Source organism: Apodemus sylvaticus, chromosome 5, assembly GCF_947179515.1.
Source record: "Apodemus sylvaticus chromosome 5, mApoSyl1.1, whole genome shotgun sequence".
Lineage (NCBI taxonomy): Eukaryota > Metazoa > Chordata > Mammalia > Rodentia > Muridae > Apodemus > Apodemus sylvaticus.
The window spans coordinates 118,189,546-118,216,120 of record NC_067476.1 but is presented as its reverse complement, the minus strand read 5'-3'; the positions used below and the strand labels follow the sequence as shown (position 1 = coordinate 118,216,120).

At 42.0% G+C, this 26,575-nt stretch overlaps 1 protein-coding gene across 2 annotated transcripts in view; it reads right to left on the bottom strand.

Annotated features, from left to right (window-relative positions):
* Window positions 1-26,575, bottom strand: part of Plcb1 (phospholipase C beta 1) — a 699,616-nt gene that overhangs the window by 152,449 nt on the left and 520,592 nt on the right. For both annotated transcript variants that reach the window (XM_052183717.1, XM_052183718.1), the window contains exons 11-13: window positions 19,579-19,736; window positions 5,834-5,916; window positions 837-921 (exon numbers count right to left, since the gene is read on the bottom strand). In XM_052183717.1, the coding sequence (XP_052039677.1) occupies window positions 837-921; window positions 5,834-5,916; window positions 19,579-19,736 (326 nt within the window). The remainder of the gene's footprint in view (window positions 1-836; window positions 922-5,833; window positions 5,917-19,578; window positions 19,737-26,575) is intronic.

Below are 26,575 nucleotides of genomic sequence, written 5' to 3'. Positions count from 1 at the left end.
GCCCAAGTGTTGTTGTCTCAAAGGTAAATGTAGATGGTGGACAGCAGGTGGCAAAAACAGGCTTAGGAACCAGTGTTGCCACATTCTGTCTTTACTTCAAAAGGGTGTGACAAAGATCCATTGGGGGTGGGGGAGGTTTACAGAGTGCTATCCTCTTGGATAGTCTTTATGAACTGACTCTCATTGCTGAGGACTTTGTAGTTTTGCCTGATTCCTGACAACTGAAACATTCTCTCCTAGAGGGGAAGAGGGAGGCTGATGATGAGATTCGGAAAGTAAACAAATCTCACACACTCAGGAAGTTCCTGAAACCTACAAGGTTCTCAAGGCCCCTTTCCATGATTATACCAGCAGTAAGGAGTGCCTGGGGTAGGGGATAGGAATAGGGGAGGACCGTTCAACCTGTCTAGCTGCTGGCATGGCAGGCAGGGAGCACCGGGAACATAGCATTCATGAGTTGATGCATGCTGAAGTGGCATTGTAGATTATGTAGTTACCTTTGAGCTGTTCACACTACTGTCAATAACCCTTCACCTAAATTCCTGTAAGGAATCCCGTGGCACCAAATTAGACTTTGGTGGAATTACTACTTTGGCTTGTCCTCAGTAATTTATTTGGGGTAAACAGACATTTGTTCACAAAAACTAATGGTGTCACTTTAAACTGAGAAAGGATAAGGCTGGATGAAGAAAAGGAAACAGACATATTTTCTGACCTCAGCTGGGCTCAAACTACACTGATCAAACCACTCTGATCGTAGATCTATAGAGAGGCCATATCTCCCCAGCTCTAACTAATAAATGTCCCGCTCCAGGGAGCACATCACGGCTACTTACTGGATATTTTTCCAGTGGCTCCATAAGGAGGGCATCACCAAAGATTAATCGGCAATACTCGGCCATCTTGGCTTGTTGCTTCGGGCTAAGAGCAAGAAGAAAGGGATTATAGGGCTTATTCAGAGAGGTTTCCTTTGTATTATTAACACAGAAAGAAGTCAATCAGAAGGAGTTCCCATTGTTATGAAACTCTACCCTAAACATCACAAGTACACACACACACACACACACACACACACACACATACACACACACAATTTAAACTTGGGCAGCATGCAGGGTGGCTGTACAGGCTATTTTTAAGGTCATTGTACACAACCCACACAAGGACATAACACATCATTTCTCTGTCTCCAGATTCATGAGATTCCTAGAGTTAGAAACTTTGTTCCTTTTGTTGGATTCCTTGGTTCTATGTCAACTGCAAGACGCCTGGGATTAGAATATTTTCATGGTACCATGTGAATTCTTGGATAAAATGTATCAGAACAGCAGAAAACAGAAAAGGATTATTTATAAGGAATCAAGAGGGGGAAAGAAGAGTGAGAAAGAGAGGAGAACAGATATATCTATAGAGAGAGCTTCATATGCAGGAAACCAAACAGAAGTGTGTGTGTGTGTGTGTGTGTGTGTGTGTGTGTGTGTGTGTGTGTGCTTGTCTCCAACTCTTTTCTTTCTTCCCTGTTTTTTGAGACATGGCCTCACTGTGCAGCCCAGGCCAGTCTGATGTTTGAGAACCTCCTGCCTCAACACCCTGGGTGCTAGGATGACAGGTGTACATACACCTCCATGCTCAGATTTGTTTGTGAGCAACTTTTATGTGTAGAAAGAGTAGAGCAAAGGAGTTTAGTAACAGCTGGCTGCCAGGAAGAGGCTGGTCTGATAGGGGTTGGAGTTCAGGGTTTGCTGAGTTGAGCTCCTGACTCTGAGATGCTCTGAATCTGTACAAGGAGAAGGATTTTAATTGCTTTTGGAATCAAAGGATGCTGAGAAGAGAAAACAGAGTAACAGTTGCAAACATCTTTGAAGAACTACACAAGAAAGAGGTATATAAAGTGATCTCATGGGGAGGAGATGCCTGGTCTGCAGCTAGCCCAGAAAAACTGTGCCTCCATCCCTTGTAAGGATGCTGTTAGAGGAAGGCCTTCAGCACTCCTGTTTCCCCTGACCTTTTAAGATGCAATTCAAAAACATTTTTCTCATCCTGTGCAATGATAAATATCATTACACAGTACCCAGTCCTGCTGGGTTGGGTTTATGATCTACACGCTGAGGGTCCTAACTTCCCCTGGTTATATTGCAATGACAATCCAGTCTAGAAAAAAAGAAAAAAGTAGTAAAGAGAGGACTACTAACCATGATGCAAATGATGGTGCTTTACCCTAAATCATAAAGATTAGAAGATGTAATTTGTATTTTCATTCCTTCCCTGAAAGGTAAGTCTGGAACATACTGTGTTTTCTGAGAAGGGGCACTTAGACTGAAGCTCTGCTTCAGTGCAGGAGGAAAGTGCTCATTATAGCTGTCTCTAACAAAAATGAATTGTGTGCTCCATGATCAGGTGAGCTTTTGGGGTTCATGTGTCAACTCACAAAGTTATTATCTTCTTGAAACTGTAGGGAAGTTAAAGGAAAGATTCCAAGAACGTGCAAAGCCCAACACACCAATTTTAAATCTTTCTCCTGAGACAAATTCTTCTTATGTAACTAAAGCTTACTTCAAACTGTGTATCCTGGGATGGCTTCAAACATGCAATCCTCCTGCCTCCACTGGGATCGTGTTCACAGCAAAGCCTTATACTTCTACACTGTTCCTGTCTTGCTTGAGCAGGACTTTACTGCGTGGTTTACACAGCCCTAAGAGAAGAGGATGGTGACTCTCAGAAGTGTGAGAAAGGAATGACCAACCCTTGACTAAATCCTGAGTCATACTGGAGGTTGCACTTAGAAGTTACGTGGATGGGACCTTGGGGGCAGGCAGTGAAGTGGTTGATGGGGTAGATGATTTCTGCCAGCGGTGACTTATACAGGAAGTCTTCCAGGTCAGCCTGCTCTCTGGCTGAGGCTGAGAGCAGAGCATCTGTGCTGGACACTGTTCTAGGCTGCACTAAAGAACACAAGAACAACACAAAAAACCTGCATTTTGAACAAGGATACAGGGTAATCCTGATATGAGCAGCTTATGAGCAGTCATTCAGATCTCCTGGGACATCAGTAAACTGCAGATTCACATTTAGGGGCCGCATAAAGGGCTAACATGCAGGTATTTCTAAGAAGTTCCCAGAAAACACATACTGTTGGTCTGAGGATTGCTTTGTGAAAGAAGTCTGTGTGAATACAAGAAGAAGAAGAAGATGTAGGTATCCACGAAAAAAGTGAAATGTGATGTTCACTAAACAGGTCATTCATGTTCTCGATAAATATAAGCTTTCTTTTAATAGAACAGAAAGCAAAGTGAACAGACACACACACACAGACACACACACAGAGACACACACACAGAGAGACAGACAGACAGAGATACACACACACACACACACACACACACACACCACGGAATGTTATTTTCCTGGTTTTGTTTGCTTGTTTTTTGTTTTGTCTTATCATCGTGTGTGAATTATGAATGAAGTCGTGACAGCTACATTTATTTGCCAAGAAAATGCAGCATTCTGGTGCTGTAGCCTCTTTGCTTTTGTACAGTGTGGGATTAGGTATTATGACCAGTTTAGGATCTCCATTTAATTAGAGTGGAAGACTGCAAAGCACTTCCTGTGGTTGGGGATCATGGGCACATTGGGGTAAACACTGTTTGACAGTTGCCTTGTAGATCTCTGGTTGTCTTGATTCCATGTCTTGGAAGTTTCTGATACTTCTCTTTAGGTGTGTGTGTGTGTGTGTGTGTGTGTGTGTGTGTTTGTGTCTTGGTTCATATCCTGTATTCTAAGGCCAGGCTAGCTTGGTTTGAATCTCACCTCAACTGCATAGCCTCAGGCAAGCTCAATGCTCACTTGGGATTCAATTTTTTTACCTGAAAGATGAGGATAACCCTGTTCCTTTGATGAATAACGGGGTTTTATAGCAAGGGTTGCATGAACATGTAACATATAAGGAACAGTGTTTGGTGCAAAAATATACGTTCAGTAAGTGTAAGCTTTTCTATATCATATTGATTATAGGCGTGGTCTCTCTGTCTACTTCAAGGGAGAGATTACTTTGTAGCAGGTGAAACAATGCAAAATGGAACAGCATTTCTTATTTTTTGTCTGCTTTAAGTAGACAAACTCCTTTAAGAAAATAACACTGCTGAATGCCTGTTGTTAAAGAAAACATAAGCAAGGCACTGTTGGACAAATCTGAAAATGACCCTGCCTGAACAAGGTGGACAGGGGCTGCTAAAGCCAAGGAAAAATGAGATAGACAAAGAAGAGAAAGCCTCCCACAAACTCACTTGAAAATTTGAGCTGTTGTAGCAAACCAGGTGTGAAATGCAGTTACTGCAGAGTGAGGAGATATAGTAAGGAATGGGATAGGTTCCGGGCTCTTCCATGTCCCTCAGGAGTGTCAAGAAACTCATGTATAGTGGCTTCATCATTAATAGGATGAAATGTTCACAATGACACAGAATGCAGAGTGGTGAATGCTGTGCTGTCCTGAGGTTAAACTAGAAATATACTTACAAAATGGGTTACTTCAAACTCAAGTTGCTTTCTACTCATATATTAACTGTATACGAATACTGTATTTAATTAACTAAAAATTTTGGTTCTGCTCTAACTGCTTCTTCAAGATGTAGAAATTCAGGTACTAAAGCATGTGTTGAGAATTAGGAAACTGAAGAAGATTCTCATAAGGAAGGAGAGTGAAAGGAATGTATGAACCCTGTTATTATAAATGCCACCAGCTTTATTAAAATGAACAAACAAGCAAAAACCCAAAACAACTCAAAAATAACAACAACACATCTGCCAAGGGTCCTTGTGAGTCATAGGAGACTTCACAAACACTCTCTACGTATTCATGGCACTACCACATGTTCTTCAAGCATTCTAGCCACACACTAAATTTGTTGTTTTAATGGACTTTGTCTCAACACAAACAATAATCTTTTTCTTATGAGCTTGTGAGAGCAAGCAACTGTATGATACTATGATATACATACTAATATCCAGATCATAGCTATAATTACCTCACCTTGATTCTTTGCAATAAAATCAATACTTGCTAGATGTGGTAGTACACCCTTGTAATCTAGCACTTTCCAGGCTGAGGCAGGAGAATTGAGAGTTTAAAGCATTCTTGCTTACATAGCAATACCATGTGTCAAAAATGAGGGGTGGCTATTGATGCTCAGTTGAAGAACACATGTCTAATATATACAAAACTCCATATTCCATTCCAGGCATGACAAATAATTGAGTAAATAAAAGAGTTATGCCAGAGTTATCTTTTCCTTCTATAGCTCAGCAGTAGATGCAGAGTACTTTGAAATAGATAGATTTTTGCAGTAAAAATAAGCAGTGAAAAGCAGCAGGAAAAGGGTGAGGTAGCCAACAGACATGGGTGTGAGAAGAGAGTTAATAGGCATTCCATCTGAAGCCATAAGCAGAGGGAACTGGCCCTTTAAGACAACAAAATGGACTATAAATGCATAGCCATGGGAGTTTCTGAAACAGGGTTTAAGGAGTGGCCCACTGCGTTGCAAGTCAGCAAAGGGATGACATGATAAAGACAATGCACTCTACCATAATGCAAAGTGAAGTCCTTAGTTTAGAATCCTGTGGTAGCATGAAGATAGACTGACCCCACGAGCCCACTATTTTAATGCCCATAAGATTTAAATGAATGGTTCACCCTTTGCAGATGAAAGCATGCAACTTACTGTACAACATGATTGAAAGACACCAGTGCTGCTATCAATTCATCTGAAATCGGGTGGAAATTTGATAAAGAGGCCTCATTAGGAAGAAAGGGTGTTCACAAGTTGTTCCAAATACTTACGAATCCACGTGGTTCTCAAAGGAAAGAAGGATGGGAAAAGGAGAAGTCTTGAACGCACACTCTGCGATGGCTTCTATGACTTCCTAAAACAAGAACACACACGTATTAAACACTGCTCAGTTCTTCACCTGCATTTTTTCTTGGCATTAAAATCATCAGTATGGTGGAGTTTATTGTTCATTTCTTTTGTAGGTCTTTGTAGGTGTCAGGTTTGTAGTCATTGTTATTTGTTTATAGTAATTCTGGGCTCAAAACTAGGCAAGTACTTTACTACTGATGATGTGCCCAGCTCCTAGAGCTGTCTTTGGGCAATAAGATGAGGCGAGTTTTCTACCCATAAATTTACTTTCTGAAACAAACCACTATTAGCATTTATTCATATTACTTCTGGTATGTGTGTGTGTGTGTGTGTATTTGTGTGATTTTGTTTTAATAATAGTTATATAATCGGTATTTTCCGTAAATATTATTATTAAGAGATAAATAAAAGGGATTGGAGTGTAGACTGGTATCCATGGTACATTCCTAGAGCAGGCAAGGTCCTGGGTTTGATTGTCAGCACCAAAACCAACTAAATGACAGCAAGCTTGAGACAGACCTTATGTTCACGACAAAAGTGCTTAAGACAGAGTTCTATGGTTGCCACCCCAAACTACAGTCCTGCCAGCAGCTGCTCACTTGACCCAACCCCCACCTCACACACACACTCTCAGCAACCCACCCCACAACCTGAATCTTTGTTTCCATATATCTGATTGTTTCAAACCTCTCATATACATGGAATTGTGGGATATACGGTTGAGTACTCTTCAGGTAATGTTTCCTAAGCCTGTGTGTGTTCTAACATGTATCAGTAATTCAATTTTCCTCTTATACTTTTTAATTTAATTCCTTAAATACTTTTAAATATTTATGTCAGAGCAGGGGCTGTAGCCCAGTGGTATGCTACTCAATACCCTAGGTGTTTTATCCAGCAATGAATATACATTATATGTCATAAGCTCCAATAGCTCTACAAAATTCTGGAAAGACACAAATACCACGATTGACTTAACTAGTCATCAACTGTTAGATGGGTGCATACTTCTCAGAATGGACTCTCTTGAAAGAAGAAGAGGCAGGTTGAAATAATGTGAACTCATCCATAGTCTTTTACATGTTTCCAAATTATTTTTCATTATGAACAGTCTACAACAATGCACAAAAGATCAGATTGCACAGCATATTCACTATTGGGCACCCAAGCTTTCTTTTTCCAAAGTGTTTTTCTTATTTAAATGGTATTGAAATATACAATCTCTTATTTTTTATTTGCTTTTAATACTTATTAGTTTTTATTTTATGTGTGTGTTGGCTACATGTGTGCCTGTGTACCACATACATGCAGTGCCCACAGAGGCCAGAGAAGGGCATCGGATTCCCTGGACCTGGAGTTACAGATCTATAAATCTGTGGGCTCTATAAATTAAACCCCAGTCCTCTAGAAGAACAACCAGTGCTCCTAACCACTGAGCCATCTCTTCAGCCCCTCGTTTATTGTTCAAGTGTTCCACCATCCATACTATTTATACTTCACATTACCATACACTTCTTTTATTTACATTTATTCCTTGAAGTTGTGACTTCTGTTCTCATTCTTCATGCTGAAACCCTTCCAAAAGACTCCTCTCCTTTTCCTGTGCAGTGCACAGTGTTCTTTATAGCAATGTCATTAAGCTATTTCCCTTGCTTGGGAGTAGAAATGAGGCTTTCTAATTCTGTGCTGCATTTGCATATATCTTCCAAGAATGATGCTCTTGCACAGAGCGAGAACCACTCTTACTCTTTCTTAGAAGTGAATTCACAGATTGCTTTTCATACATAATCAATTTAACTTTTATCACTGCCGAGTCCATCAAAATAAGAGCACTATAAAAGGCAAGTGATGTCACGATGCAATATTTTTTTTTATTTCGTACATTCGCACATAGACTGTGGATGCAAACGGGCTTATGCTGAGTAACTGTGTCTTGGACTTACAAGCAGTATGGTGTTGGGAGAATGACCTAGTGCTTCTGAGCTTTGGCTTGATGGGTTGTAAAGAAGGGGTGATAAGTCCTGTTCCACAGGTTCGTTATGAAGGTGCAGTGAGAGAAAGAGAAAAGCTAGCTCACACTGAGCAGGTACTAAGTCATCTAAAGGTTCTTGTTTTGCTATTGATTCCCTCCTTTCTTGCTATAACTGACATGCTATCTAGTAGCACTAAGACCTCAGTTGAATGAGTTCATGCTATATTCCAGAGACAACTGTACCATGCTACTGACATCCCATAAGAAGAATGCTTATCTTCCCTTATACAGGTTATGAAGTGGAAGTTCAGAGTATTAACTGACCTAAGAATTCAAGCTCAACTTCAGAGTGCTTCCAAGCTCGTCTGTTGAATGCTTCTCAGCTCCCACTAGGCACCTAAGCAAGTCTGGCTTGTGTTGACTATCCTATGGGTAGTGGCTTCTGGCACCTTCCTAGTGGGCATGGGCCAAGCAGACAGGAGACTAAAACTTCCCGCACTGGTTTTACAGAAGACTTAATTTGACTTTCCACCCTCAATCTGCTTGAATAAGAATTCCTTACCTATGTAACACTACAGCCTTCATTTTATAGGAAGAAAACTGAAGTTTGGCTTTACAGTTAAAGACAATGTTACAATGTCTGTGGCTCATACAAGCCTAGCAGGCTTGTGATCTGCGCTTCTACTTACAATGAGCCTAGGCAGGGTGCACTATTACCACCTGCTTGCTGAACAGGATCAAGGCTCAGGCTGGTAGGAAGCTTTTCCCAGCTCGTGCAGCCAGCAGTGCTGGAGCTGGTCCCGGGGACCCATAGTTGACGAAGCAGTCAGCTGCAGAGCAGTACCCTAACATCTACCTTCTCTTTCTCTCTTTCCCACCTGTGCTTCTTCCTTCTCTCTGTCCAGCTCGCCTCCTTCTCCACAATACATTTAGCTACAGGTAAAAAGCTTTGCCAAATTTTCACATCAAATAAGACTCGACTGAATCATAAGTTTGTGACCAGTGGAAAAAAAATCTAGAAGTCCTCCTGGGAGATATTTACTCTCCTTAACTTTGAATTATTTTGTAAGGTTTGCATGATTGCTCAGGGTCAGAAAACTAGCAATGACTCTTAAGCTTCTTTCTTTCATAGTGCTGCATTAGTGGCATTGATGTTACAGTCATTTTCAGTACTATTCTGTTACCCAAGAGACTTACGACACTTCTTTCAGTAACCTGCTGACCACACAGGTCAATGGATAACTGCAGTGGTAAAACTACCCTTGAAAACCTTTTCCAAAGTGAAAATTCCAGACACAATTGCACCATGCTACTGACATCCCATAAGAAGAACACTTATTTTCACATTTCCTCATATAGTGCATGCTTTTAATTCCAGTACTCAGGAGGCAGAAGCAGGTGGATGTCTGTGAGTTCAAGGTCAGCCTCGTCTACAGATCAAGTTCTGGTTCAACCAAAGCTATACAGTAAAACCCTATCTCAACACACACACACACACACACACACACACAAGCACACACAAGCACACACAAGCACACGAGAGAGAGAGAGAGAGAGAGAGAGAGAGAGAGAGAGAGAGAGAGAGAGAGAGAATGTATCTTTCACTTTGACAGAAGAGCAGGGAGTTTACATAGATTTCATAGGTAGACATTTATGGAGAAATATAAAATTCTACCCTAAATTTTTATTTGTTACAGAAAATAAAGCCTTATCTTCAGGTACATTTGGTTTGACCAATTTGTCTACTTTCATTACGTGTTTTGTTTTGTTTTGTTTTTTCATTTTATTCCATAAGGTTGCTGGTTAAAGGTAGCTGCCTGAGAGGAGACAAATCCTGGGATGGAGTGGGGACTGTGGTGTCCATACTGTGTAGAGGAAAAAGAGACTGAATGTGATTGGAGAGAATGGGAGCAGAAGGTGCATTTCAAGGAAGCCATCAGAAAGACCAAGACAGACAGTTATGACATCAGAAAGACCAAGACACACAGTATGAAAACTGGAGCAAAGGTCAAATGAAGAAGTGAAGCTAGCCACAACTCCATGGTGGCATAAAGAGGCTGAGGCATAGCATCCCCCTCCCCTTGCAGAACACCACTTTATTTTTGTCCATGCAATAAACTGATATTATATGTAAACAGGAATCCCCGCTTTGTGAGGTACATCACATGCTGGTGTTCTGAAACACACAAACTGAGAGTAGGCAAACAGTGTGACATAAAAACGACAAACTCTGCACTCTGCTTATTTTGCTGCTGCAGCATGCAGTGGACAGTTGAATACAGTCTAGTCATACTGCAAAGCCAGTCCCACATGCCCAGGAAACAGAGTAAGCAACGTGTCACTGCCCACCAACATGTTACATGAGGAATTTCACACACCTCAATGGAGAAGCAGATTTCACTTGCATAATGGCCAGAGGAAAGGCAGATGGACATGAAAGTGAGGCTACATGTCGATTGCTCTGGGATGGCAAAACTCCAAATCTTGATTGATCACCTCCTCTCTGTCAGGTTCGATTCAATGTGATGTGGGTGGATGGGGTCACAGAGTGAAGGTCCTGTCTTTGTGGGACTACACGATAGTAGGAAACCCAGTAAGCAAGGGACACAGTGACTGGGTTAGGCAGCATTTCACCATGTGGAAATTTAAAAACAGAGAGTGAGGCTGTGAGAGATTTTCTATCTGGAAGGGGGGTGGCATCACCACTAGGAGAAGTATGAAACAGAGAAGTCCTAGTAATCCTGGGGTGACATTTGAGATGCTTCAAAGAAGTAAGGCAAGAGCTTCAGTTCAACCAGGGCAGAAGTATGGTGGCCTGGAAGGATCAGGGAACCACAAGGTGGCTCATGGAGTTCCTGATACACAGTGGGTTGAGTGAATGATACAGAAAATGGTAAGGATTGGGGTAATTTGCTGATTAAACAATGGAGAGAAGAAGAGGTTGAATCCCTTGTTCCTAATCTCACCATTCCAGATCCGCCTTACACACCGGGCTCTGGGAAAGCAGACTACCACTCTGCAGAGCAGAGGCTGGACCTGAGTGAGGGAAGTCAGAACTCTGAGTACCAGACTTAAGTCTTCCACACAGGTCCTACACTGCATTTACAGGACTCTGAGTGAGGCACCTGTATCTATCTTGGTTCTTTTCTTTCTTTTTTTTTATTTATTCGATGGATATATTTTTAATTTACATTTTAAATGATTTCTTCTTTTCTGGCTCCCTACTCCCCAAAAGTCGCATAAGCCCTCTTCCCTCCTGCTATTCCCCCATCCACCCCTTCCCAGTTCCCTGTTCTGGTATTCCCCTATACTGCTTGCTGCACTGAGTCTTTCCGAACCAGGGGCCACTCCTCCATTCCTCTTGGACATCATTTAATATGTGGATTATGTCTTGGGTATTCCAAGTTTCTAGGCTAATATCAACTTATCAGTGAGTGCATACCATGATTGATCTTTTGAGACTGGGTTGCCTCACTTAGTATGATGTTCTCCAGCTCCATCCATTTGTCTAAGAATTTCATGAATTCATTGTGAGCATAGTGGAGAATGTGTCTTTATTACATGCCGGGAAATCCTCTGGGTATATGCCCAGGAGAGGTATAGCAGGGTCCTCCGGAAGTGTCATGCCCAGATTTCTGAGGAACCATCAGACTGATTTCCAAAGTGGTTGTACCATCTAGCAATCCCACCAGCAGTGGAGGAGTGTCCCTCTTTCTCTACATCCTCACCAACACCTGCTGTCTCCTGAGTTTTTAACCTTAGCCATTCTGACTGGTGTGAGGTGAAATCTCAGGGTTGTTTTGACTTGCATTTCCCTAATGACTATTGATTTTGAACATTTCTTAAGGTGCTTCTCAGGCATCTGAAGTTCTTAATGTGAAAATTCTTTGTTTAGCTCTGTACCCCACTTTTTAATAGGGTTATTTGGTTCTCTCGGGTCTACCTTCTTGAGTTCTTTGTATATAGTAGATATTAGCCCTCTATCAGATTTAGGGTTGGTGAAGATCTTTTCCCAATCATTTGGTTGACGTTTTGTCCTTTTGACAGTGTCCTTTGCCTTATAGAAACTTCGTAATTTTATGATGTCCCATTTGTCAGTTCTTGCTCTTAGAGCATAAGCTATTGGTGTTCTGTTCAGAAACTTTTCCCCTGTGCCCATGTCCTCAAGGATCTTCCCCAGTTTCTTTTCTATTAGTTTCAGTGTGTCAGGTTTTATGTGGAGGTCCTTGATCCACTTGGAGTTGAGCTTAGTATAAGAAGATAAGAATGGATCAATTCACATTCTTCTGCATGCTGACCTTCAATTGAACCATCACCATTTGTTGAAAAGGCTATCTTTTTTCCACTGGATGTTTTCAGCTCCTTTGTCGAAGATCAAGGTGTGTGGGTTCATTTCTGGGTATTCAATCCTATTCCATTGATCCACTTACCTGACATGGTACCAATACCATGCAGTTTTTATCACTATTGCTCTGTAGTAATGTTTGAGGTCTGGGATACTGACTCCCCTAGAAGTTCTTTTACTGTTGAGAATAGTTTTAGCTATCCTGGGTTTTTTGTTATTCCAGATGAATTTGAGAATTGCTCTTTCTAACTCTATGAAGAACTGAGTTGGGATTTTGAGGGGGATTGAGTTGAATCTGTAGATTGCTTTTGGCAACATCTTGCTTTTGGCCATTTTAGTATATTAATCCTGTCAATCCACGAGCATGGAAGATTTTTCCATTTTCTGAGGTCTTCAATTTCCTTCTTCAGAGATCTGAAGTTCTTGTCATATAGGTCTTTCACTTGTTTGGTTAGAGTCACCCCAAGATACTTTATGCTGTTTGTGGCTATTGTGAAGGGTGTCATTTCCCTAACTTCTTTCTCAGTCTGCTTATCCTTTGAGTATAGAAAGGCTACTGATTTGTTTGAGTTGATTTTGTAACCAGCCACTTTGCTGAAGTTGTTTATCAGCTGTAGGAGTTCTCTGGTGGAGTTTTTTGGGTCACTTAAGTATACTATCATATCGTTTGCAAATAGTGATAGTTTGACTTCTTCCTTTCCAATTTGTATCCCTTTGACCTCCAAATGTTGTCTAATTGCTCTAGCTAGTACTTCAAGAACTATATTGAAAAGATATGGAGAGAGGTAGCAGCCTTGTCTAGTCCCTAATTTTAGTGGGATTGCTTCAAGTTTCTCTCCATTTAGTTTGATGTTGGCTACGGGTTTGTTGTATATTGCTTTTACTATGTTTAGGTATGGGCCTTGAATTCCTTTTCTTTCCAAGACTTTTAGCATGAAAGGATGCTGAATTTTGTCAAATACTTTTTCAGCATCTAATGAAATGATAATGTGTTTTTTTTCTTTGAGTTTGTTTATGTAGTGGATAGCATTGATGGATTTCTGTATATTGAACCATCCCTGCATCCCTGGGTTGAAGCCTACTTGATCATGGTGGATGATCCATTTTGATGTGTTCTTGTGTTCAGTGGGCAAGAATTTTATTGAGTATTTTTGCATAGATATTCATAAGGGATATTGGCCTGAAATTTTCTTTCTTTTTTGGATCTTTGTGTGGTTTTGGTATCAGAGTAATTGTGGCTTCATAGAACGAGTTGGGTAGCTCCTTCTGTTTCTATTTGGTGGAATAGTTTGAAGAGTATTGGTGTTAAGTCTTTGAAGGTCTGATAGAATTCTTCACTAAAACCATCTGGTCCTGTGCTTTTTTGGTCGGAAGGCTTTCTATGACCCCTTCTACTTCTTTAGGAGTTATGGGTCTGTTTAGATGATCTATTTGATCCTGATTTAATTTTGGTATTTGGTATCTGTTTAAGAAATTGTCCATTTCCTCTAGATTCTACAGTTTTGTTGAGTACAGGCTTTTGTAGTAGGATCTGATAATTTTTTGAATTTCCTCAGTTTCTGTGGTTATATCTCCCTTTTCATTTCTAATTTTGTTAATTTGGATAGTGTCTCTGTGTCCATGGTTTCTATGGTATCTTGGGCATCTGAGATTTTTTTCTTCTATCTCTTGTATTCTGTTGTTGATATTTGCATCTAAGGCCCCTGATTTCTTCCCAAGGTTTTCTATCTCCAACGTTGTCTCCCTTTGTGATTTCTTAGTTGTTTCTACTGCTTTTAAATCCTGGATGTTTTTGCTCAGTTCCTTCACTTGCTTGTTTGTATTTTCCTGTAATTCTTTGAGAGATTTTTGTGTTTCCTCTTTCATGACTTCTGCCTGTTGATCAAAGTTTTCCTGTATTTCTTTAAGTGATTTTTGCATTTCCTCCTTATTGGCTACTATCTTTTGACCCATATTCTCCTGAATTTCTTTAAGTGGTTTTTGTGTTTCCCTTTAAGGGCTTCTAGCTTTTGATCATTTTTCTTTAAGAGATTTATTTATGTCCTTCATGTGTTTCTCTAACAGCATCATGACCAGTCATTTTAAATCCAACTCTTGTTTTTCTGGTTTGTTGGGGTATCCATGACTTGCTGTTTTTGGAGAATTGGGTTCAGAGGCTGGCTGGTAGACAAACCGCCTATGTGCTCAGGTCCTGGGCACAGGCAGACCCCTGGCGGTTTGCTCCCCCACAGATTTTAATCTCAGGATATCTCAGAACCTGGTGCTGCTTTTCTGCCCTGGCAGGCAGGGAAGATGGCAGCGGGGAGTAACCCCCTCTGCTGATCTCCATGTAGAACACAGGCCCCACGACAGGCCAGCTGGCAGATGAACTGCTGATGTGCTCAGCTACTGGGCATAGGCAGACCCCTGGTGATTTGCGCCCCCAGAGCTCTTAAACTCAGCAAATCTCAGTACCTGGTGCTGCTTTTTTGCCCCGGTTGGCAGGGAAGATGGCCAGCTTGGTTCTTTTCTAACTTGGCTCCTGGAGTTAAAATAAAAACCTTGTTGCTAAATTTATCTGCAGCTTAGGCTAGCATTTCCACTACTACCTCCATACCTTCATGTCTTTCCAAGTCTCATGAGCAGAAGCATAGGGGTAGGGGTCAGGAGGGTACAGGTGGACCATCTCTGGCTACCCTGCTCACCCTACCCACCAGCAGGCTGAAGGGTGCAGTCCTCTACCTTTAAACCTCTAAAGCTGCCAGGGTTTGGATGTGGTAGGGAAGTTGGCTGCATGCATTCAGGCAAGGACATTTATCGAGCAGAGAGCAGGAGCTCACAAATGTGACTGAAGGACCACTTGTAGGTCAAGTGCACAGAAGAGTCACTCCAAGTGAACCTGGTGGCTCAGGCTGGAAAGCCAATGCTCCACACAAAAGAAATATGCCTTAGAGCATGCCAGTTGCTTTTTCTGATCCCAGGATCTCAAAGAATTTTGATTAAGCTCTAAGAGAACAGAATTGGTACTCACAGGATTCTAATGGGTAGAAGTGGGGCATGGGCAAGTTGGTGGGTGAGTCTTCCAGCAGCCCAAGTGTAGTACCAGGTCGGCCCCCTCTCCTCCCATGTTCAGGACCCTCTGCACCATTGCCAGTTGGCAAAATCTCTGACCAGTGGGCTTCTTCCAGCCTCTGTTCTGTGGCTGCTGGCCACATTCTTTCTTATAGAGTCTAACTAATTGAAACTAGGACTGAGCAGGAGCTAAAAGGAAGAAAGTAAGTGGGGTACAGAAATAAAACCATAAAAATAATCTTTTTTTCTCATTTAAGGTTATTAAACTATTTCAGAATTAACTGGCTTCAGGAGCCAATACAACTATTAAAGATTTTGGTTAGAATTTGAGTCAAACTCTATTAAATGTGTTGTGAAATTCAGTGAAGATTAATTCTTGAAAAGCCAACTCTTGAAAAGACAAATTATGGGGTGAAGTGGACCATGCCTGGAATCCTACATTCTAGAAGCACAGGCAGAGGCGGGAGTTCAAGTCCAGCCTAGGCTACAGAGAGTCTTTAAAATAACAACAAATTCCACAGAAAGAGCATCCCCCAGACATTTCTGATAACATCAATGTTATAGGACAAATGGTTGGTACCCAGCATAGTAGCTTAAACCAGAAAAACAAAACAAAACAAAAAACCAAACAAATCTCTGCAATAAATTTGGCCTAGCCCGAAAACCCTGCTTTTCTTGGCTCTTCCGTTACAAACACCAGATTTATTTGGTCACATCTTAAGTGTCCCCATGTTAAGACTAATTTTCCTAAATTTCAATATTCTTTTTTAAAATAATCGCAAAGTGTTAAGAAACTCAAGTCAACTGAGACATCATGGCCCCAGAAACATGCACACCTTCATCCAGATTATTCCCTGGACCTAGTACCCCAGATGTTCACCATGTGAACACATAAAGCCCTTGCAAATGGTTCTGTGCAGGGCACATAGACAGAAATCTGATACTCTGGCTCAGATGTCCACATACATGGTGGCAAAGTCCTTTACAGCACAGGATGGATCCAAGGATTGAAGAAGTAAACATATGCTAGTTCTGCTCAGTAATGATGTCAGACGCCATGTACTGGCTAGTTTCATGTGTCAACTTGACACAGGCTGGAGTTATCACAGAGAAAGGAGTTTCAGTTGGGGAAGTGCCTCCATGAGATCCAGCTGTGGGGCATTTTCTCAATTAGTGATCAAGTGGGGAGGGCCCCTTGTGGGTGGTTCCATCTTTGGGCTGGTGCTCTTGGGTTCTATAAGAGAGCAGGCTGAGCAAGCCAGGGGAAGCAAGCCAGTAAGAAACATCCCTCCATGGTCTCTGCATCAGCTCCTGCTTCCTGACCTGCTTGAGTTCCTGACTTCCTTTAGTGATAAACTACAGCATGGAAGTGTAAGCTCAATAAACCCTTTCCTCCCCAACTTGCTTCTTGGTCATGATGTTTGTGCAGGAATAGAAACCCTGACTAAGACAAATTGGTACCAGCATAGTGGGGTATTCCTGTGACAACCTGACCATGTTTTGGGGAAGATTGTGGAAGGACTTTGGAACTTTGAGCTAGAAAAGCTGTGGAAAGTTCTGTAGGAACTTGGAAGACAATGTTACAAACAGTGCAGAAGATGGAGGCCTGGCTTGTGAAATTTCAGAGGGAAGATTAAAGACTCTTAAAGTGGCCATGTTTTGATTGTGAAGATTTTGTGGTTTTGGTTAGCTGGGGCTGAAGAATCAGCTGTAAGTAACAAGATACCAGAACCACTAAAGCAAACCTTTGTGTTACTGGGACTATTGATGCTGGTTAGCTGGAGCTAAGAAATTAGCGTGATTAAGAAGAGACCAGCATCACTGAGATGAAATCTTCTTAGAAGTGTTTTCTGAGAGCACAGAGAGTGTGTTCCAGAGATAGCCAGAGTTGTATTTTGTGCTGTGGCTGGACTTGGTACTGTGTAAGAGTCACCCAGATGGTAATGGTTTTGAAGGCATGAAGGGGTCATGAAGAGCAGCTGAGGCTCTTGGCACAGTGAGAGGCCACGGGAGGTCATTGGTGAAGGTGCAACCTCAGTTGCACTTGATGGCCCAGGACTTGAAGGGGTCATGCGTAGGAGCAGAGGCTTGTCACTCTGATGAGAGCCTATGAGAGGCTATTGGTAAAGCCTAATTACAGTGGATGATAGCAGCATTTTGGAGATGCCAGTACCATGTGATGATCACCAAAAACAGCAGCAGCAGTGAGCTGGAGCCTAGAAGACAAGCTGTGTGCTACACAGGGCAGAGCTGAAGAAGTGACCCAAGCCCTTGGAGGAGCCCAGAAGATCGTGAGTTGGATCCTAGACATTGAACTATTGGAATTTGAGTTTTGCATTTGGTTGTGACTGTGCCCTGATATGTTTCCCTTTTGAAGGAAGAAAGTATTTTAGTGGAGCCCACAGTTGAGAGACTTTGAATTTTAAAGATATTGGATATTTTAAAGTGATTGAACTTTTAATATGTAAAGACTGTGGGACTTTTAAAGTAATTTAGATCTTGGGGATGAATAAGAAAGTAAGGGTTGAGGCTTAATAATGATGTGTTTGTGTGTCAAGTTGACAAGGTGTCAATTGTACTAGCTAGTTTTGTGTGTCAACTTGACACAGGCTGGAGTTATCACAGAGAAAGGAGTTTCAGTTGGGGAAGTGCCTCCATGAGATCCAACTGTGGGGCATTTTCTCAATTAGTGATCAAGTGGTGAGGACCCCTTGTGGGTGGTTCCACCTTTGGGCTAGTGCTCTTGGGTTCTATAAGAGAGCAGGCTGAGCAAGCCAAGGGAAGCAAACCAGTAAGAAACATCCCTCCATGGCCTTTGCATCAGCCCCTGCTTCCTGACCTGCTTGAGTTCCAGTCCTGACTTCCTTTAGTGATGAACTGCAACATAGAAGTGTAAGCTCAATAAACCCTTTCCTCCCCAACTTGCTTCTTGGTCATGATATTTGTGCAGGAATAGAAACCCTGACTAAGACATGCTGCCTCGCTGACATCAGTTGTGGTCCTACCTTCTTGGCTAATAAAGCCATTATCATTGGATTATTTCTGTTCCTGACAACATCCAATTTATCAGGGCAGTCCTGCTTCCTTTAACTCTCCTCCAAATCATCCAATCAATCAGAACCCATGTCAGTTCTACATGGCAAACATCCACCTGTTCCCCATGACAGAAACCTTCCCTGTTCATGAGCAAAATAAATACACTTACTAGCCATGTGCTGTCAGAGGTCTCTGATGTACACACACTGGGTTTTAAACCTAGCATCATAGATTGGGGCATTTATAGGCTCCTCATTTTTCCTCTAAAACCCTGAAATTGTAAATGTTTTAAAGCTTGAAACTTTTATCACAAATATTGTGTACAAAAAGGTTGGGATTTTGGAACATTTGAGGTTTTTAGATTGTTGGCTTATGAGTCTAAGAATCTTCCCCAAACTGATAAAGTCTGCAATCTGAAAGACATTTGATGTCAGACATTTCCAATTAAGAGATACTCAAAAGATTTCATAATTAAATGGTGGCAATTAACACTGTCTTCAAGATGAATAAAGCAAAGCTAGAAATATATGAAATAAAATTCACGAATCTCCCGGCATGGAGTGAAAAATCCAAGACAGAAAGATAATGCAAACTGAATATTTAGCAATCTAAGCCAATCTCAACTGGTGGGGTCACACTGTTTAGGGTTGTCTTCAAATGTGGGTAGCTCTAAAATGTACAAAGTAGTGTTCAATGTGATACTCAAGAGAGCTGTCCTCTTAGGGGAGAGTGGATCCCCGTGGGAATGGCTACATGGGGTGTGTTTCTGGGGTTCTGTCTCTTGATTTACATGGTAGGTACATGGGTACACACAACATTCATAAGATGCACTGGGTATAGGTGGCATCCTTTAATCCCAACACATGGGAGGCAGATCTCTGAGTTCCAGGCTAGCTTGGACTACAGAGTGAGTTCTAAGACAGCCAGGGCTACATAGAGAAACCCTGTCTCAAAAAATATATATGTACCAGCACCACACATATTTTTTCATGTTAAATATGTTTGACAATATGTTTTATAATAGTAAAATACAAGAAAATAATGAGTGGACAAAAACAAACAGAAATCTTTGATCTTTCCCAAGTAAGTTTCCTTAGAATTTGTTGTTAGTTGGACAAACTGCTGCATTTTAGCTTCTGAATTCAAGCACAAAGATGATTCACAGCCTGTAAACTTCATTGTAATACCTAGACATTATATGAGAAAGCATTACCCCTATGGCACCAGGTCTCCCAGCTGCCTTATAGCAGTCTCCTTCACTCTACCTTGAAGGATATTTCTGTTGTCATGGTGAATCCATGGGTGATGACAGGCTCTTCCTCCGCGGTCCTTCCCTTCCAGCAGTCCAGCTCCACACAGCGACATCCAGACAGAAGCACCTGGCGATACATCTCTACAGACGAGTTCCCAGCCAACTGGCCAGCTGCAAAACAAACACCAGAAACCCTTGAATCATGGAAAGGACAGAGTGGGGGCGGCATTGAAAGCTCTTTGACATGGGAAACAGAGCACTGAAGTATCTCAGGTGGCATCGGGGCTCCCTAGTGGAGAGTCGGGAGTGGAAGAGAGGAAAGAGGAAGGGCCTCGTAACATAACAAGGACACTCAACCACAGGCCTTTGCAGTCAACAGTTCAGTTTGAAAAAAATAAACTGTCTGGCATAACAATTTCATAAGAAGCAGAATCCATTCCAGATGAAAAGGACACAGAACAGTAGAGTCACCCAAGTTTCCCAAGGGAAGACACAGAAAACAGAAAACACAAGTCTGTTCATGGAAGATACTTAGTGAAGACCACAATACTCCTCAAATTGGTGTCCAGTTTTAGTTCATATTCAACCTGACCTTTTTATCCTTTCACCTACAAAAATTGGCATTCTGACCCAAAATGTCACATGGGAATATAAAGGTTGTTAGCAACCAGGCATCTATCTCCACTACCTGCCCCAGGGACCCAGGGACAGGAAGATACGTCATCATCAGCTGCCAAGATGCGACACATTCCCACTGGTACCATGAGTTTTCTATCTTCCCTGCACATGTGCTACATGCCCTTATAAAAGGCCAGTCTCTCCTCTCCCCACTCTCTTCTTCCCTCCGCCCTTGCCCAGAGGCAACCTCTGTATAGCCCCTCCCCAATGAACTCCCACATGACATCTGCTGCATGGTATGACTTTATGGCACCATTCCCACGGACCATAACAGGGGCAGAGGCACTTAATTAGCCAAAGTAGTCTTGAAAAAATATAAACAAAGTTGGAAAAAAAATCACATTTTCCAATTTAAGGATTTACTACCAACTTACAGTAATCAAGACAGTATCGTGCCATCACAGGAAGAAACACACAGGTAAATGCAGTGGAAATGAAGGTTTAGAAGTACATCTTCCATTTACAGTCAACTGGCTTCCAACAGGGTTATGAATACAACTCAGTATAAAACAATATTTTCAATGAATTAGCCTGGGCTAATAGAACAGCCATATGCAAAAATAAATAAGTAAGTAAATAAATAACTGGGTACCTCTTTCACACCACATGGAATAAATTAATGTGAAATTGGTCAAGTACCTAAAAGAGCTAAAAGTATTTAAGTGTTAGAAGAAACATAGGAAGCTGTGTGCAGCTGACATCCTACAGCACAAGCAACAAAAGGAACACTAAGAAAACTTTAGAAGGTTAAAAGTTGTGAGCAGAGCCAAGATAACTTAGTGAAGCTCTTATGTAGCTAGTTAGGACTAAGCAGGCTCCACCCCTGCCAGTGTAATTCCTTTTGGGCCTTCCTCCCATGCCCTTGTCACACACAGGGATTTTTGAGGAAGAGGGAAGTATGACAATTGACCCTCAGAATTGGAAATACCATGTGAGAGAAAGAGAAGCATTACAGTTGCCCATCAACACTTTAAAACACCACATTAAGTAATAACTGTAGGTCGGACAATGGAGGAAGAAGGGGTAGTAGGGTCCTTGGAGGGAGAGCTATTTCCTCCTAGTAACCAGGAATTGCATAGGTTTACCTTTTGTTTGTTCTTTCTTTAGTTAAATTTATTCTCTCATGTGAGTTTTTTTTCTTCCTTTTTTGGTCAAAAGAATGGACCCTGAATCATACCACTGACCCTGGGTGGAGATAAAACTTTCTAAACTGCTCAAAATATCATAAGGTTATTATGTGGCCAGAGGCTTTCTAGTAAAGAAAATTAAGACACAGCTAGTTCCTTTCAGAATAAACCTAAGTGGCCATGCTAGTCACCTGGACAGAAAACACCCCTTGGAAAAGCTGTGTCTTCCAGAGATTTTAGAACCTGTTTGGTTTCCATCCTGGGAGCAGTGACCAAGGTGCATATTTTTTATACCAAGGCAGATCTGGCCTCCAGGTTCACACAGCATCCCTACCTGGCATTCCCTGCACCCAAGTCTAGACTTTCCAGCCCAGAGGCTGGGCTGCTTTTTCCCAGAGGCTCTTCCCTATGTAATCCAGACATTTATGCTCTCTCTTTCTCCCTCTCCCTCCCTCTCTCTCCCTCCCTCCCTTCCTTCCTCTTTCTCCCCCCTCCTTCTTTCCCTCCCTCTTTTCCTCTCCCTCCCTCTCTCCCCCTCCCTCTCTGCCTCCCTCCCCCTCTCTCTTTCCCTCCCTTCCTTCCTCCCTCCTTCTCTCCCTCCTTCTCTCTCTCTTTCCCTCCCTTCCTTCCTCCCTCCCTCTCCCTCTCTCTTCCCCTCTCTCCCTCTTTTCCTCTCCCTCTCCTTCCCTCTCCTCCTTCTCTCCCCCCCATCTCCCTCCCTCTCTCTCCCTCCCTCTCTCCCATATCTCTCCCTCCCTTTCTCTCCCTCTCTCTCTCTCCCCTCTCTCTCCCTCCCTCTCTCTCCCTCCTTCTCTCATCCCCTCTCTCCTTCCCTCTCCCTCCATCTCTCTCTCCCTCTCTCTGTCACCCTCCCTCTCTCCTTCCCTCTCCCTCCCTCTTTTTCTCCCTCCCTCTCCCCTGTCTCTCTCTTTCTCCTCCTCTTCTTTCTCTGCCCACTCACCTCCTTTTCTCATTCTCCCTCCCTCTCCTACCTACTCCCTTTCCTCATGGTGACATCCCTGGCCTTGCTCCTTGGTGTACATGAATTTGCTCACCTAAGAGCCACTTCCCAGTAAACCTGCCTTTAATGTAATCTAATCTGGTTTAAATTGGCTCATTTCATTGGCAGCAGAGGACCAACCTATCGGAAAGCCATGCAAAGCCTACCTAAAAGGTGGAGAGTGGCAAGTGGTCCCTCTGGCTGCTGCCCTTCCAGCTGGAGACGGCTTCCCTCTGCCCTGTATTATGCACCTTGTTAATAAGGTCCACCCACCTTCCCTATTGTGTTCTAAATATCTTGTCTAAATTCTTCTGACAAAAGTCATCTGGATTGGAGACCTGAGGGGAGCTAGTGAGATTAGACTGCACTCTGTGCTATTTTCATACCTGTATAAGAGGTTGGCTTCAGGTTGTGTCTTGTCCTAGGAGATTCCATTTTACAAACAGCCTTTATTCCCATTTAGGAGCAGATGGAAAGGTGGGAAGCCCCTGTATCTTGATTAGCATACGAATACCACCATATGTCCAGCACCACCCACGAAGCAGAGAATGATATACAGCTTATTCTCAATTATGAAAAGGGTGCTGCCCTATGAATTTATTAACGTGAATTGGGGCCCTATAAGCAGATGTGAATATCCAAACCACATCAGCTAAAACAGGCACTAGAATCTACTGAAAACATCAGGTTGAGAAAAGAATACAATAGTCGGACCTCATTAACACCATGATGACGATAACTCTGTTGACTCGGCTTGGGGGGTGCGCCAAGGCAGATTGGCAGAGAACACTTGACTATCTCAGGGGCTTCAGTTTGCCTCAGTCTCCACTGCTCAAGCAGCATGTTTATCATCTGCCCATTCATGCACGTGGGCCGGGCCTTGTGCTTCATCACTGTGGCTTCCATGGCCCTGCATCTCACCTGGGCGGCTTGGCTCGCATGGACTGCTCTGACTCTGTTTGACTCCACCTCAGCTCCTCCAGCATAGTTCCAACAGGATCTGCTTCCTGAGTCCCATATAAACTCTCTTTAAATTTTATCAGTCTTCTTCTGCCTCTTAATACACTCTACTGAGGCCTCTTTACCCCTGTGGCCATTCTGTAGCCTCCGTCTATGCCTGTACACAGCTACATTTGCTGTGTGATAAGCAGTATGTGATCTGAGAGTTAATATCATTAATTAAGACTGGAATAAAAGGAGGACTCGATAATAACGGACACTGGGAAAACACAAACATGTCTGTCTAGGTTCCTAGGAAGGGGACTCATGACAAGAATCCAGAGCAATATCTCTGTCACAAAGTTATGAAATTGTAACAATAAAGGTACATGAGAAGGCTGAGGGCAGAGGCCATGGCTTAGAATATTTATGCATTCATTCATTTAATGTAAATGTAGGCATATGAGTATATGTTTGTGTAGCACACATAGTGTTAGAAGACAGTATCAAATCCCCTGGAACTGGAGTTGAGTTGGAAAATTATGCGCAGCCGTGTATGAACAGGATCATGAACATGGCTCCTCTGCAAGACAAATAGGTGCTGTCAACCATTCATCTCTAGTCCTGGTGGTCACTGGTTTCTTATGTTTATGAGTACACCATAACTCTCCTCAGACACACCACAAGAGGTCAACGGATCCTATTACAGATGGTTGTGAGCCACCATGTGGTTGCTGGGCATTGAACTCAGGACCTCTGGAAGAGCAGTTGGTGCTTTTAACCACTGAGTCATCTCTCCAGGCCAGTCACTAGTTTCTTGATAGAACTGTCTAAAAAGGATTAATAATAAATACATGTGAAACAAGTCTATTATCAAACAAATGAATTGAAATCTTTGATTTCCATGTGAAAAGTTTCTTTGATCAATACTTCATAAACCTTTATGTCTTGGTTTATTTATTTATTTATTTATTTGCTTATTTATTTATCTATATGTATGTATGTATGTATGTATGTATGTATGTATGTATGTATCTATCTATCTATGAGTCATAGTCTCACTCTGTAGTCTAGGTTACCCTCAAATTAAAACCCCCTCCTGCTTCGCCCTCCTTAGTTTTGGGAGTACTGAATGCTTTCTCCCCTTGTCCCCTAGGATTTCTTTTACAGCCATTTGTAGCATGTTGATAAAAAATTTGTCAAAATGACTTTGAAATGGACAGCATCTGCCCTGTGGAGACACACAGGGGAAAGAAAATGAGATTAGGCCAACTGGCTTAATTTTACTTTTATATGCATGGCACACTACCAGATCATCAACAGAACAAAAGGACAACACTCTTAGGTGCTATACAGCTCTAGAAAAGGCACCGAAGGCTCATTAAGTACATTTGCATAATCACCTTTCTTTATTAGAAAAATAGGGCATTTAAACACACAAATGTATGTGCAAAAAGGAAAATGCTGACAGAGTAACCTGGGAGACTCCTGATACTGGATAATCAATTTGCCATTAATAATTGCCTGAAAGTGTATTGTTATTGCAAAATTTGTCCCCATGTCTGCTGTATAAAGGACAAGGGGGAGGCACAGTGACAATTAACAGTTTTTATACCTAAACCTCTGAACTATGGGAAATGAAGAATTGAAAGAATTATAAGATTGATTTATCAAAAGGTTTGTTCCTGCACAAAGCAGGGCAGATCTGCATATGTGCTGCTATTGCTGTGACTTTATAGACACTAGAATATCTGTGTCTTCTGGGCATGCGTGTGGAGAATTACATTGATTCTGTTAACTGAGGTGAGAAGGCCCACCTACTGTGCACAGCATCTGTGATGGCTATTCTTGGTTGTCAACCTGACTACATCTAGAATTAACTAAAATCCAAAAATGGTTGGGCATGCCTGTGAGGGATTTATTTATTTTTTGCTCAACTGGATCATTGGAAGTGGGAAGATCCACTTCTAATGCAGATCTTTGAGGTGAGGAGACACACCTTTGAGATCTTTTCATGTAGGAAGGCTCAAGTCTAATCTGAGCCACACCTTCCGCTGGAAGCCCATAGAAGGACATGGAAGAGGAGAGCTCACTCTCTGTGCCTGCTTCCTCTCTCCCCTGTTAGCAAGACCATTCCTTCACTGGCATTAAAGCCTACTTCTTAGGGATTCTGGCCTATACTGAAGACCAGTTGAGACAACCAGCTTTGAGGTCTAAAACAACTACATGGGCAGTCATTGTTGAATCAGCTGGATTGCAGCCTGTAAGTCATTCATTCTAGTAAGTCCTGTGTGTGTGTGTGTGTGTGTGTGTGTGTGTATCATCTATAAATTTTGTTACTGTGGTCAGGAGTCTAGAGAATCCTGACTAACACAGCATCATCTCTAGGATGAGATGGGGGAAAACTGTAGCTGAGTAGCACTCTACATTCTTCTATTCTGATCGTGGTTGCCACGTGACCAGCTTCCTTAAGGTCCCACCACTCTGACTTCTGCCCTTGATCTGTGACTCAGAATAAACCCTTGATCCTTTAAGTTGCTTTTATCAGAGTCTTTTATTACAGTCATAGGAAAGTTAGACGGATGAGTGGGGGTTTTGAAAGATGTAATATTATTGATACTGACATTATCATATAGTGTGCTTTCTGTGTATATAGTCAATACTTTATTAAGCTGCCTATTTTTCTGACGTGTAACTCTTTCATTATCTTCTTGTTATCTCAGTTAGCAAAACCTGGAAAAGTTCTCCAGGGAACTCTGAACTTTCTCGCCTTTTTGTTATAAAAATTATCCCATCCCTACCCTCCATCCCAATATGGTTTCTGACAAATATATTCTGTCTACCTCTTCATCTCCCTCCTTGAGGGCAGCTGATGCAATTTACAGCTTGCTCATCCATACCTCTGAGTTATTGTTGTTTTAAACTCTAATCAATTTATCCTCAAGCTTTCTTCTGAGTACATTCTGTTATTAACATGACCAAGAAGCCTGAGAAGAGACTCCTAATTTTCCTGACAACACTTGACACACTAGGTGGAGTACTCTCAAGTTTCTGGAACCATCAAATACTGCAGAGTGCTTGGTTTTGGCAGACTATGCATGTCATGGTTGTGGAGAGATGGATTGTTATAAGGCCAAAGACAAAATTATCCAGGGCCATCTTAGGTCCTTTGGTAGCCAAATACCTTTACTTTGTATATAGATGTGTATGTGTGGTAGGAATAATAATCACACTCAACCTGATTTCAAGCTTTCTGCTTTAGCTTC